Source organism: Mesocricetus auratus, unplaced genomic scaffold (assembly GCF_017639785.1).
Source record: "Mesocricetus auratus isolate SY011 unplaced genomic scaffold, BCM_Maur_2.0 Super-Scaffold_15014, whole genome shotgun sequence".
Taxonomy (NCBI): Eukaryota; Metazoa; Chordata; class Mammalia; order Rodentia; family Cricetidae; genus Mesocricetus; species Mesocricetus auratus.
Window position 1 is genome coordinate 18,016,232 of NW_024429186.1, and position 15,306 is coordinate 18,031,537.

The 15,306-nt window shown below is 48.0% G+C and overlaps 1 protein-coding gene across 7 annotated transcripts in view; it reads right to left on the bottom strand.

Annotated features, from left to right (window-relative positions):
- Positions 1–15,306, bottom strand: part of Dglucy (D-glutamate cyclase) — an 82,467-nt gene that overhangs the window by 24,752 nt on the left and 42,409 nt on the right. For all 7 annotated transcript variants that reach the window (XM_013112250.3, XM_005068406.4, XM_013112249.3 and 4 more), the window contains 5 exons: positions 14,569–14,767; positions 11,716–11,866; positions 10,495–10,617; positions 6,928–7,128; positions 402–662 (listed from right to left, as the gene is read on the bottom strand). In XM_013112250.3, coding sequence (XP_012967704.1) covers positions 402–662; positions 6,928–7,128; positions 10,495–10,617; positions 11,716–11,866; positions 14,569–14,767 — 935 coding nt within the window. The remainder of the gene's footprint in view (positions 1–401; positions 663–6,927; positions 7,129–10,494; positions 10,618–11,715; positions 11,867–14,568; positions 14,768–15,306) is intronic.

Consider the following 15,306-nt stretch of genomic DNA (forward strand, 5'->3'; position numbering starts at 1 on the left):
TTCACTAAGAAACATGTATCTCCAAGGAGGCAAAGGACTTAAATCCTGTCCCTACTAGGCTGAGGGTGTCTTGGCAGAGGGGAGTCATCCTCACTGTTCTGGGTAGCATGGGTTCACATAGCTTTGACCCTTCAGGGCATTGACTAGTGGTAGGAGCTGGTCACTGTGTGGACAACAGGGATTGGTTTGAACACTTGGACTTCCAGGAGCCTCGGTATCTTTAAAAAAAACGAGACCCCTTTGCTTATAACAAAATTGTTCTGAGCTTGGAGATAAAACACCTGTCCTAAGGACAAGTCCTGGCAGTGGGTACGCGACTAAAGGTCCAAACACTGATTTCCTCAAATCTCTGCCAGTGAAGACCTGCTTGAGGAAATGGCTTGAGCCCATGCCATACTCACCTTGTTTAATGGCATCTTCAACAAGCTTTGTGTGCAAGTTCAAGGCTCTCTGGTCTACCACCATGGAGGTCTCCTTCCCCAGAGCCTGCAGGAAGGCAGCTAAAGCAATGGCCCCCGGTGGGCCATCTGTCTCCTCTGGGGGCTCATGATTGAAGTGCGTGGGGAATCCGGTGGTGACTAGCACTGAGTGGGCATGGGACAGTGACAGAGCAGCCTGCAGCAGCTCATCTTTACGGAGCAGGTGCCCGATCCCCCGGTTACCTGAAATCACAAAAATAAAGAGATCTTAGATGATTGTGTTTGTGGTAGAATCACACGGCTTGGGCTGTTTGGGGGTCAGAAGTAGTATGGAGGGATGTGACAGACTGAATAGTTTATAGGGATGCATTCTCATCTCTGGGCTTTCTGCCTCCCACCCCTCTCTTAGCTAGGGTGGCCACAAGGCTGGCTCTGTCTCACGGAGCATGAGGACATGGGTGTCCCGCTGAGCCTGGCCCTGTGCTCCCTATGTGTTTCACCAAGTCCACCTACCCTGTCATTGTGTGAAATGTTGATAGCTACAGCATGAGATAATGGCAGGGCTGCTGGGACCCCAAGCAGTTGGGTAGAGCAGAGTCCCTCCCTGCTGGCCCAGAACTCTCCGAAGACCTGTTATGCGCTGTTACATGGAGGCGGCGAAGTGCGTGGGGGCTCATTTGGTAGAATGGCTTAGCAAAACCTAACAAATAGAATATATAAAGAGAAAAGGACATAGAACACATTCATTGGAGAGTCTTCCACAAGCCCAAGACAAGATCTGGGGTGCAATTGTTCTAGGAGATTGTAACACTGGAAAACACAGAAGACACCCAGAAAACCACAAAAGGATTGAGAGTGAGCGAGTTAACCCCTAAGGCAACTGGAGCTCTGTCTTGCTTGAGAGCCTCTAGAGCCGTGGAGTATGTGCCATAGAACTGCCCTCCCAGAGGCTACCCCCTTGTTCACTGGCTTCTGTCCCAGTTGTGGGAAGGTTGCCCGTTAAGGGGTCAGCTTTGTTCTCTCTGGACGGTGCCTGCTGCAATAGAGACAGATGCAGACTGTCTTCTAGTGGAGGAGTTGAGCAAATAGGGGGCCATTCCTTGCCTCTGTAGAGGAACCCAGTTAGTCCAGGGGATACAGATGGGGGGCGGACAGCTATGCTAAGATTGCCCAGCTGGGCCCGGTTGAGCAACATCACTTCCTGACTCTTGTGCATTCTGTCATGCCTCTGTCTACCCTGACGTCTCTACAAGTGCCATATGGAGGCAGAGTGTGACTCAGAACGTCCACCCCAGCTAAGCTGCCTCAGAGCGGGCCAAAGGCGAGTACAGGGGCACTGGCTTGCAGCTGAGGCTCACAGAGCATTAAGTGGTTTTTGGATCCCCACTATGGAGGCACCACTCCAGATGGTGACAGGAACGATTCCATTTCCTGGCACAGGATAGCCAAGCATCCTTGGTCCTACGTCTGGGTTTTCCTGTATGAAAGATGGTGGGAGTCTGTGGGGACAGAAACTCTCAACTACTAGTTGTTGGAGAGGGAACTGGAAGTTGGGGCCTAGAAGGTGATTTTTTTTTCTTAGACTTTTTACAATTCTTTCATGTGGTCTTCAGCAACTCTCATAGAGTCGTCGCTGGTGTGTGTAAAGTTTAGTGGGAAGGGCGTACACTGTATCCAATAATGGGTTATTAGTCAAATGGCGGCACACTCACCCAATGAAATTGTACGCAAACATTAAAAAGGATGTCATGAGCTGGGTGTGGTGTCCTCCAGGGATACTGAGGCAGGTGGATTGCAGAGTTCAGAAGCTAGCCTGGGCTATAAAGTGAGACTCCGTCTCAGACAGACAGTATGTAAATGTAGGGATCATTTCATGATATGGAAAGTCATAATTTATTTTTATTTTAAGCCCTAAAATAGTATCATGGTGGGGTTCCAGTAAATATATTCCTGTATGCAAATATTTGAGACCAAAGAAAAGGACTTTAATGACAGACACAGGCCTATTAAAATTTATTGGTTGTGTTTGACTGCTTACTCCATTTCATCTCTCTCTCTCTGAACCTGGAGCTCACTGATTTGGCTAGGCTGACCGACCAGTGAGTCTCAAGGATCCACCTGTCTGCCCCTGGGATTCCAGGTACACACTGCTGTCCCTGCTTCCTACATGTGTGCTTGAGACTAAGCCCCTCCCTCTGCTGACACGGCACACACATAACCAACTGAGCCATCTCATCAGGCCCCAGGATTCTGGTAATTTTTATTGATCCTTCCACTTTCATACAATTTCATTCTATAACTTAGTTTTATTAATTAGATTCCTTTTTGAGACTGGATCAAGCACCGGGCTTGAATGAATGATCCTCCTGCCTTAGTCGCCTAAATACAGGCATCAGAGGCATGCCCGAGCATCCATACTGTTTTCCTCTGTTTTCTGGTGTTTCCACAATGAACATGAAGCACTGATGACAAGAGGAGGAAGAAAAGCAGCATTCTGTAAAACAAAGCTGGGTGTAGCGTGTTTCCTGGAGTGTGATGAGCACTAGACAGAGAACAAGGGAGAGTCTGGGCAACTGAATGCGGTGTGTACATCCGATGATTTTATTACCAGTGCCAAAGCCATTACTATAAATCCTGCACTCTCTACATGCTCCAGACACCTCAAATGCAAGTCAATGTCCTCTTAAAAATGACTGAGTGGATCTATTAATAAGCTCAGTGAGTAACGGCCAGTGCACAGTAGCCCTCATTAATCTTACATCTGTCTATTTGAGTGGGAATCGAAATCATCTATTGTTCTTGTGGATTAAAGATGGCTTTTCACAGATGAAATCGGCACATCAGACCGTCATAAATCTGACTCCTCTGGGACTCATGCTTCAAGCTCCATCCCAGGCTGCAGGAGCGCCTGTGGGAGGGATTGTGTCTGACCTTTCTGCCCACCCTTAGGAAGCAATGGGTGAACAGAGGGGGCAGTAAATCTACCGTCAGCTCCTTCTTTTAAACCCAAAGCTGATTTCAGAGTTAATAACTCATCTTTCCTCATGACCCCATGTTAAGTAGAGATTCCATCAGCTTGGGTAAGACTGTCTGGGAGGAAATCAGTGGGACTTTGGGAGAGGCCTTGTTAGTCCCAGACACTGCCAGATATTTGAGGTGTGGCTACCCTCCAGTTCTAAGGACATCTCTCATGAGAAGGTACAGGAGGGATGGGATATTCTAAGGAATGCTAGAGAACTTTTTAACTGCCCAGGCAAGAAAATGACACAATTTATATTTCAGATTCTAATTTATACAGCATGTATAAGCCATGGCCAGCACAGCCTGTGGACAAGGGTTCAATATCTTCTGTAACCATCTACTGGGAGTGTGGACTGGGTATTTCTTAACCTTATATGCTTTGGTTTCTTTTACTAAATAAAGTTAATACAAACTGTCTCATAGGGATTCCAGAGCATTTACTAAGATGGAAACATGCATTTACTCATGCCCAACAGTGAGTGAGTAACTATAGCACAGCTACTTAGCACAACCTTGGCATGGAGGTGTAATTGTCTGTAGTATTGTTACACTGATGAAACTGAGGTGGAATTACCCAGCAATTGTCTCATTGGACTACCCATACTATTCATAATTGTGGATGACACAGCGCCCTCTGCTGGCTACCGGGGATTAGCACTTATCACCTAGATGCAGACCAACCCAGAAGAGAGAAGTTTTCAACTAACTCTTTGTAGACCTAATTAGAATCAACAGCTCCCTGGAAAGTTACACCAGCCTTGTCCCATGCTTAGAAAGCTGGTGGCTAAACCGGGTGGTGGCACATGCCTGTAATTCCAGCACTCAGGTTGCAGAGGCAGGCAGATCTCTGTGAGCTCAAGGCAAACCTGGTCTACAGAGTGAGTTCCAGGACAGCCAGGGCTGTTAAAATAGAGAAACCCTGCCTTAAAAAACCAAAAAGCAAAACGGGAAGGAAGGAAGCTAGCTGGTGGTGCATGTGTCTACATGCACACATATACACATATGTATGTATGTATGTATGTATGTTTTTCTCTATCCCCAGGGCATTGGCACAGAAAGGGGGGGGACTGGGGATATTACTAAATACATTTGTAACTTTGTTGCTGTTTGTTTTCTTGAGTCAGTCTCCTGTAGCTGAGGCTGGCCTCAAACTCATTACATAGTTGAGGATGACCTTGAACTCCCAATCCCCCTGTGTCCATCTCCCAAGCACTGGGACTCCAGACAAGCATCACAGTTACAATGACAACTTTTGAAAAACAGCAGTAGTTGCTTATTTAGGAACACCCATATCTCTGGCTTTTCCTCCTCAACAATTTATTTACTTCTATGTGTGTGTTTTGCCTGCATATATGTCTGTGTACCATGTGCATGCTGTGCCCATGGAGACCAGAAGAGGGCGCTGGATCCCTAGAACTGGAGTCACAGACAGTCATTAGCCACCATGTGAGTGCTAGGAGTCGAACCCTGGTCCTCTGCATAAGCGAACATGCTCAACTACTGAGTTATCTCCATAGCTTCTAACAACGCCCCCTGCCCCCCCCCCCTGCATGCCTGGTGCTGGAGGCTGAAGTCAGGCCCATGCGTTCCAGGCTAGCTGTAGCCCTGGCCCTTTTATTTGTTACTTATGCAGTTCATTTGATTCTGGGTGGCAATTCACCCAGCTGATAAACTGGCTCACATGCTCAGTGTTGGGATTTAGAAAAACATCAGCCATGAAGAAAACAAAAGTCACCCATAATGCGCCTACCTACAGCCCCTGTGGTGGTTCGAATGAGAACGGCCCCCACAGGCTCTTATATTTGAATGTTTGGTCACCATGGAGTGGAACTGCTTGAGAGAATTAGAAGGATGAGGAGGAGTGGCCTTTGATGTCTTCTGGACCACTGAGGAAAACGGATGGAGAAAACAATACCCAGAGACCAGGGGAAGAATGTAGTGATGAAACCTAATAAGGAGAATAAAAGTCCCCAACCAAGTGAGGGGGGTTACGTGATCAGAAGCTCAGACCCACGAGCAGCTGCAACAGCATCTACAGCTACTCCCTTAGCCCACAATAGCAGGATGTGCTCTGGCTGTGGAATCCCAGACCATAGATGTGCCAATTAATTCTACCTCACCAAATGGCAGTTATTGTCTTCTCAAGGCTCTTCATCTCATGACAACCTTGTATAAAAACTTGGTGTGCTAAATAATCTCTGTAACCATGGGAACCCTGCGGACTCCTCGGGACTCCCCTCACCTCTTTTTTCTTTAAAAGTGCCTTGCATTTGCAGCTTGGGGCTTCAACTCTCCCAACAGAGTTAAGCCCCAGCTAGCTGGTTTTCGGAAATAAACAAACCTTGTACTTGCATTTGGTGTCGTTAAGCTCCTTGAAGCCTTGGGGTCCTCTACGAGTGGGCACAACACCCTTGATGGAGGAATTGTGTCACTGGGGGTGGGCTTTGAGGTTTCAAAGGTCCACACCAGCTCCCCTCCTCTCAGCTGCTTCTCCTGCACCATGCATGCCATGCCTGCCACCATGCTCCCCATGGTGATAATGGACAAAGCGTCCGACACTGTAAGCCAGCACCCAATTAAATGCTTTCTTTTATAAGAGTTGTCTAGGTCGTAGTGTCTCCTTACAGCTATAGAACTGTGACTAGGATGGGCCCTCAGTGTCAGCGTTTTGGTGAATTTGCTTCTGGTCTTTCTGGGAATCTTACTTGGTATAAGTTTTTAAAAAAAACTGATTAAGTTTAAAAATTTATATGTGTCTGTGCATATGGAGGTCAGAGAACATTATGTGAAGTGTTCTCTCTTTCCAGTATGTGGGTCCTAGGGATGGGACTCAGTCTTGGCTACAACGGTCTTAGCCAACTGAAACACCTTATAGGCCAGTGTGAGCATTTTCAGGAATTACACTGTGGATAGTTTGTACAATTTATATCATGCCTCTTTCATGGAAGCCTTCAGTCAGCAGGTGTAAATGTTTTAATTACTCATTATTTATTCATTATATTTTATTGTGTGTGTGGTATATGTAGGTGTGCATGCAGATGTGTGTGCAATGTGTGTATAGAAGCCAGAGGTCAATGTTAAGTGTCTTGCTCAATCACTCAACTCCTTAATTTTGAGACAAGTCTTTCACTGAACCTGGAGCTCATCGATTTGGCTACTTTGTGTGGCTAGAAGCTCCAGGGATCTACCAATTTCTCTCTCCCTCCCTCCCTCCCTCTCTCTCTCTCTCTCTCTCTCTCTCTCTCTCTCTTTCTCTTACATACATATATATACACACACACAGACACACAGACACACACACACACACACACACACACACACACACACACACACACACACACACGCCCTGTACTGGAATTACAGATGTGTACTACCATGCTCAAAGTTTTGCATGAGTTCTTGAGTTCTGAACTCCGGTCCTCATGCTTGAGTGTCAGGCACTTTCCCCACGGAACCATGTCCCCAGCCTCGAATACCTCGTTCTTACCTGGGTCTATGGCGATTATGGACTCTAGCTTTCTGATCTTTTGAACAGCAGTGGTTGACACTATGCTGTAATGCAAAGGGTCTTTGGATATGGCGTGGACTTCTGGAACCATCTCTGGAGTCAGACAACTGGCTGGAGACACAGTGTCCTTCAGGATCATCACAGTGCAGCCTGGAGTGCTGGTGAAAGCCAGTGGAGCCTCTGGAACACACACAGGGAGGGCTGTGATGTCACCCCACCAAGACCAATCCACAGTGGCCAGGGAAGGTAAGATGGCCCCGGCACCAGCTGTCAACAGAATCCCTTCTGCCATATGCTGGCACCAAGGAGAGAATGAGCTGGCTTATGGCTAGACTACGTTCTATTTAAACAACTGTCCCCACCTTTTAGGAAAGTGGAGATGAGTATGGCAAAAAAAAAAAAGTGAGGTGCGGCCACAGCTGGAGCACGAGCTCTCAGAGATTCTGTCCATCACATTACAGATAACAGGAAGCACAGACCGAACCCTTCAGTGCATGAGGCCACTTACTTTACCTGGTAGCAGATGTTAGATGGGGTACCCTCTACGTGTGGAGTTTCTGTTTTCTCATAGCGTTTATATTTTTCTTTAAAACAACAATAGCAACAAAACCCTCCCCCTGCTAGGCTACAGCCCTGTGCAGTACACTTGCGTCCTCCTCAGAAGTGACTGTAGCATGGATGATGCATTCAGGTTTCAGGAGTGACCCTACCCTTTCTACACACATCTGTTAGGTTATAAAATAATGGCCGCGCCTTGTCTGCTTGTTGTCAGTGCTGAGCCGGGAAGTACAGGTACAAGTAGCAGTGCAGGGTACTGAGTAAGCCCTCAGTAATGGTTCGCATTAGTGAGACCCACACCAAATAATCTCTTTGTCCTTGTGTCTGGTTTCTGGGCACCTACTACTTAGCATATTGACTTTCTTCCTTCTGCCTTCCTTGGTCTGTATCACTGTTGTGTTAGACTACTGTCCCTCCACCCAGGTGTGTGCTCCTCAAGATGAGGCACCGTTGTTTCTCTACCTCAGATTCCCATATCATGTCTTGCACGTAGTAGGTGTTAAATAAATGAGATGAGTAAACGGTGTATTAGATCTCACAGAAACTGTAACATTGCTTGGATTAAATAGAAAGTCAGAGTCAGCCAACACTCAAAAGGGGTATTTACTCATAGACACATAAGCTTTGCGTGTGACCTATGAAGGGTAGGTACATCTATTGAGTCTGAGGAATGGTTACCTCTCTCTCTCTCTCTCTCTCTCTCTCTCTCTCTCTCTCTCTCTCTCTTTATGTGTGTGTGTGTGTGTGTGTGTGTGTGTGTGTGTGTGTGTCAGACAGCACCTAAAAGTGATCACTTGAAGGCCAGGTACACTTAAGAGCAGTGGGCTCAGAATGGGACACAAGGCTTTGCCCCCATCAGTTGAATGGGGTGTGCAGCAGGGACTCCATTGCTAGTAAAACTTGCATGCTGAGGAGTGAGAATGATTCGCTGTTGTCTCTGACTGGTGATGGCGTGTCTTCTCATCCGCAATCAATACACCATGAGATTTAAGAGGGCTAGGGTGTGCTGGGATGCTTCAGCTGTGAGAACTGCTTAACAAGCACATCCCATGGTGGATGGCGGGAGAGAAACGAGCCTGCTGTGCTAGAGGGGGAATTTTTGGTCTGTGGTGCTTTAGAAGAAAATGGCCCCCAAAGGGAGTGGAACTAATGGGAGGAGTGGCCTTGTTGGCATGGGTGTGGTCTTGTTGGAGGAAGTGTGTCACTGTGGAAGTGGGCTTTGAGATCTTATCTGTGCATAAGCCACACTACCCAGTGTCTCAGACCACTTCACGTTGCCTGTACATGATGTAGAACTCTCAGTTCCCCCTCCAGGGCCATGTCTGCCTGCGCTCTGCCCTGCCCCACCATGAGGATGATGGACTGAATCTCTGAACTGTACGCCAGTTCCAGTTAAATGTTTCCTTTCTAAGAGTTGCTGTAGTCGTGGTGTCTCTTCACAGCAATAGAACCCCTAACTAAGACACTGCCGGTATATGGATGTGTGCATACCTGCCCCCTTTCCCATTCCATACCTAGAAATGACCACAAGCTCCTCGAGGACACAGCATTGCATTCTTAAGATCTGAGCTCACACGTGGCATACAGTAGGTACTCGGTGCATGAACTTTTAAAAAAATTTTTGTGGTTTTACGAGCCAGGGTTTCTCTGTATTGTTTTGGAGGCTGTCGGTCCAGCCTGGCCTCGAACTCACAGAAATCCGCCTGCCTCTGCCTCCCGAGTGCTGGGATTAAAGGCGTGTGCCACCACTGCCCGGCCGGTGCATGGACTTTTAAATAAACATTAGAATCGCCGTGGATTGGGCTATCTATGTTGCCATATCAGGAAGATATTCTGTCTGATAACTGAGCTCTCAGGAATGATGTTAAAATGACACTAAACTTGACTCTTTATAGCGGAATAACTGACCCAGAATTTTCCAATGTCTGTGATATGGACTGCAATGGTTACTATCATATACCCATCATATTCCTGTTACTGGGAGCCTGGGGGTGCCCCCTTATGTCTATTCATGGGAATCCTACTCTGTGTTGCAGGGAAACTGCTGATGATATTGCTTTTAGTTCTTAGTGTTCATCCAACTGTTGGCTGAAAATATTCAAACGGAGAATATTTGTGCCTGTAGTGAAGACATAGTTTTTTTTCTTTTTCTTTTTATATTAAAAACACAATATAATGGGCACGGAGAGATGGTTCAGCAGTTAAAAGTATTCGCTGCTTTTGCAGAGGACTTGGGTTTGGTTCCCAGCACCCACATAGCTGGTCACAACTGCCTGTAACTTCAGGTCTAGCCTCTGCTGGCATCAGGCACACACATGTGGCACATACATAGATGCAGGCAAAATATTCATACACATAAAATAAGTTAAAAATTTGAAAATATAACAGAACATCTATTCGCAAATGTATTGCATTAGGAATTCTAACAATGAGTTCAAGTGTACAGAAGAATGGACGTGTCAACACTGCCCTCTTCTGGCAGAAGCTAGAGTTTGGTATTGAGGGGTTCCGGGACTGGTCCTCAAGAGATACCAAAAAACGACTTCATTGTAAAATTCAACTGTTTCTTGGCGTCATCCTTTTGCTCTCAAGTCTCTTTTAATCTCAAAAGGTCAAGCTGAAGATTGGTTCTTCCTTTAGATCCAGCTGTGACGCTTCAGCAGGTGGAAAAGGATTTAATCAAAAGGTTCTTGGGCTAAAGACCAGCTGCTATGGTGCAGCAACTCGGCCCTGGGATTAAACAGAGAAAGTGGCAGACACTGTAGACACTTAGACTATGACTGTACTTGTTTTCCAGGGCTGGGAGTTAAACATGGGTGACTTCAGGCATGCTGGGAAAGCACTCTTCCACTGTACTACATTCCCAACTCTAGGCCTGTGTTTTCTGAGTTTAAGCTTATTAATCAGTAAACCTGTGCTTTTGAGAACTCCAGATCCACTGGGCTACATCTGAGATCAAGATAGGTGCACCTTTGTGCCCCAACATACTGTAGCTGCTGACTGCTTCCAGACTGGTCAGCTTTGAAGGCCAGAACACTGGGACGTCCCCGGGCCGACACTCCACATAATTCCCATAGTCGGGTTTGGAAATTGCCTTGATTCCCAAAAGTCCTGCACATGGAAAAAGAAAACAGGATTCCCCTGGTCAGTGTCATACACATGAGCGCACTGGGTATATTACATATCTCCCTCCCAAAGAAACGGCAGTTATAGCATTATCTTAGACGGACAGGAGCAGGAGGAGGGGAGGTAGTAATGGCCAGGGCCTGGAGTTTTAACACACAAGGATGTCCTGTAACTTAGGGCCCATGGTGACTGGCACAGTCAGGCTGACATCTCAAATTGCATGGTGTGGTTTCTGGAGGGAGTCTATGGTGTGTCTAGCTCAATACTGGCCTTGTAGCACAGAGTCCTAACACAGCCAGCAGTATGTGCCATCCTGATACAGACTGACTAAGTTACACAGCTGTAACGTTACCACTACAGTAGCCCTAGCTTGGCCAGCAGTCATCGACATGAAGACAACCAAGATGGGTGTGTCAGAACGTTCACATTAGGAAGACAAGCCTGTAGACATCCTCTGGGTGGCCCTGAGGAAGGCTAATAGTGCTGATGCTACATTCATAGACTGTCAGGTTGTTGATGATTCTTTTGACTACAAGTACGCAGACTCTGGCTCTCACCCAGGCCAACCCCAAGCTCCCTTCAGGCCCCCCGGGAGCTCCAAGAGGCCTGGGCAGCATCTAGACTTTTGACCTTCACCCTTGAATCCGTTCATTCACTCTCAGGCTAAGTTAATACTCGTGGCTTTCAATTCAAATGTAAATTTGAGTTTTTTATTAATATTATCATGTGTGCATGCGCACGCTGTGCATGTGTGCATATGTGGATGTGGATGTGTGTGTGTGTATGTGTGTGATGTATGTGCATGATCATGAGCAACACATGTACCATAACATGCATGTAGAGGTCAGAGGACAACTTGAAGCAAAGAGTCCCATACAACATGATTCAGGGATTATGCAAAGCTCACAGGAGTTGTGTGTGTATCACAAACCCTCAAGATGAAGCGTGTTGGTCGTGCTGTTTTAAACCACAGGTCATCTGGTATGGACCCCAGGTCCTTACCCCTGAGACTCCCCGAAGAACAGCATAAGCTCCTAGATGCTTCTCAGGCCCGTGTTGGAATCGCAGCTTGTGGACACTGACCTGGGTCGCCGATGTGGATGGGCTGTCCTTGCTGTCCTCCCAGGGAGTGAGTGGCCTGCAAGAGTCTTTCCAGCTTGTCCTTGGGAACGGGTCTCATTGTGGCCACCAGAGGGCAGCAGAAGCCAGCAATGGCGGCACATGGCACTGCTGTCTGACAAATGAACATGTAGGGGGAAGAAAAGAAGGCATTAACACAGATTTAAGCCCCAGTACTCACAGCTCAAGAAGCTGCGTGAAGCAAGAGGTTCCAGCAGCTGCTGTAGAAACACGCCTTCTAATTTGAGGAGTCACACAGGAGGGGTGCTTGGTCAATAACAAGTAAATCAAAACAGGGGTGGGGGTTCTTAATTTTTTAAAACCTGTCAACATTTGACACATCTTCTAAGCTGAGAGTAATATTTTAACCACATAAAAGAAAATTCATGGGTGCCATGTGTCTGTAATCTCAGCACTTGGTGGGCGGGGCGCTAAGGCAGGAGAATGGAGAGTTTGAGCCATGACTACTCAGGGAGTTCAGTTCTAAGGTTAGCCTAGGTTACACAGTGAGAGCCTGCCTTAAAACATAAACACGTGGCAAGGGCCCAAGAGGCGAGGGGAAGAGAAGAAAATTCAATATCCCAAAGGAAACCAATGCTATTTCAAACATTCAAATGTAGTCACCGGAGCATTCCATGGGGAAAACAGCATGCTTTCCCATGGACAGCGAAGAGGACAGGATGGCAGATCTACTAGCATTGTCATTTTGGAGTGTCAGTGTATGGGTTGTCTCTGAGAGTCTGAGAACTGTACGGTGATAATGAATCTATCTGTGAAATACTTTATCAGTCACAATGCTACAGGATCTGTTGATCCAACAGCTTTGGTTGCCAACATTCAGAACTGAAGGAAATGTTCAATTGCAGCTGAGGTTTACAACACACACACACACACACACACACACACACACACACACACACACACACACACACACCCTTATGGGCCTCTAAGGCAAAAGGGAGCAGATAACCCAGTGCTCCACTTCTAGATTCCACAGGGGAGGCACCTGTCCCTGGCACCTGTCCCTGGAGGCCCCAGGTCTCCCTTGGTAGAGTCTGCACAGGGTGACCTGCACGACTTTTGCTTGTGGCACATTTCTTCCCCCCTGCAAGTTTAGGACACAGCCAGGATCATGATTCACTGGGACAACCGTGGCTGCCACTTAACTGGCTTGCTGTTACCACGCTGGCAACAGCAGGATGAAATTCTGGTGTGCTGTCAACCTGGTGTCCCTATGACAGCAACTGGGACAGAGAGGGGACCCGTGTAGGCCACTTACAAAGCCAGACAGTGCTGCTAGGGGCTGAGATGCCTCTGTCTAGACCTATCAAGGTCATCCGTCTAACTCAACAGGCGGTACAGCCACCTCCCTTGGGTTCTAAGGGCAGTGGGGTGGGGTTGCTACTGACCGAAAGCTGTATGGTAACCATGGGGAGAGGGGACAGTGAGCTGTCATGGATAAATGACAGGCCGTGGTTGACATCTCCTGTGGACACCCGTGCCTCTGTGCAAGTATTATTCAGTCACCACGCCAGCCAGAAGTGTGGTTCCAGTTGGCTCTGGGACTTGGGTAAGTCCCTTTAGGTCTTATTTTCTTCGTTTCAAATGAGGGGCTGTGCTGATGAGTCTGAGGCTATCCCAGTTCTAACCTCTACAGACAACAGTGGGTCCCAGCCAGTGCCCAGGGCTCTGTCCTCACCCTTTGCTATCGTCCCTTGAAGGGCTGTGCCGAATGTGGACAATCTTGTTTCTGACCTGATGCAATCCAGGCCTCTCTGACAGGAGCCAAAGGGGACACTGTAACAAACAGTGCTCAAGATGAAATGTCTAGTCACTGTGAGCAGGGCAGCCTGGAGGCTGGGCGTTCTCACAGGGCCCTGGGGCCTGGCCATCCGCACAGGGTCTTGGAGGCTGGGCATTCGCAAGGGGCCCTGGAGGCCACTGATCTGGAGAGTGAGTGCTCAGACTTGTCTCAACAGCATCAGGGAAGGGAGCAGCAGAGCAAGGACTGCTCTTTCCCCCACTTGACTGCTGTCAGCAGGAAGAAGAGCTGATCGCCTAGCCGTGGACAGTCCCCAACAGCAGTCCTGTCCCGGGAGAGGCCACCTTTCTGTCTTTGTTAATCTCCAGTGTCACCACTCTGGGCATGGTGACACCCTGTGCTTGCAATTCTAGCACTGTTGAGATGGAGACAAGAGAATCTCTACGGCTCTCAGCCCGCCAGCCTAGCCTTAACCAGCGATCCCCAGGTCCGGAAGAGGCCTTGTCTCAAAACCAAGGTGGGGTCAGTGAAGCGGTTCAGCAGGTAAGGCGCTTGCTGCCAGGCCTGGTGACTCGAGTTTGGTGGAAGCAAAAGAAATGATTTCCTTAAGTTTTCCTCCAACCTCCACACATGCATTGCACAATCCATGTCAATCCCTTCTCCAAATACATGGAATTTAACAGGAAACAAGGTATACTGACCTTGAAAAACACTGGTTGACACACACTTATACACACGCATGCACTCTCTCTCTCTCTCTCTCTCTCTCTCTCTCTCTCTCTCTCTCTCTCTCTCTCTCTCTCTCTCTCTCTCCCCAAATGGCTCTGATTGACTCAGCTGTAACAACTGCTCAAAGGGACTACACTGGATGCTACAGCCGTACCAGAGGTGAGAGGGAGAGAGGCTGGCTTGGAGACCAATGACTCTACCTGGGAGGAGGACTGAGCAGGGGCTGACCTTAGGGTTTCTGCTTCCTGTACCAATTTCTCTCCACCACAGAAAAATACAACTCCATCTACATTTTCAAGCCATTCTGTCCAGGGGTGTGGCCTTACCTTGTATGCTCCTGCAAGACTGGGACCTGCTGGGTCTCTTCTGGGGATCCCTGCCTGCTCCAAGGCCTCATCTATGGAGAAGCTGCAGTCCAGGATGAAGGTCACCATGTCTTCCAGCTGCTCTGAGTACTCTTCCAGTGAGGCCAGGATGCCTGTGCAGGCACCAAACTCGTATTTCTGAAACTGCGGACAGGCGGTCCTGGGGACACAAAGCAATGCTCACAGGCCCCTGACTTTTAGTATGGTCCCCTAGTGATGCACGTTTTAAAAGGACAGTGGAGGGGACAGCTGAGGCTGACATGTCTAGGGAACTTGGTTTCCGCCTATGGGCTTGGTGGGTGTTCCCAAAGCATGAGCAAACCAAAGCTACCAAACCCACGTGTGTATAATACAACCTATGGCTCACTCAGTCTCCTGAACCTCAACATGAGATCAGTGAGACCCACAAGAATAAAATACTGGTGGACTTTCTGTCATGGAGAGACGCTGGCAGATCCAGACAGAGGATGGTGGCCTCAAGGAACCTCTCGGAGTTCACAGGTCAGAGTTCGCAGGGCAAGGCCTCCTTTCTCCATAAGGGAACTGTCTTGTGAGCTTGAAAACCCCACGTGGTACAAGAGTCACCTCTGCTCACCCCAGATCATTTATTGAGTGTTCCTCCTTTCCACTCATGTGCCGGGGTGGGGGGAGGGGGCTGGGAGATGGGGGATGTGGTCAGGCTGTGACTCCACCTTCAGA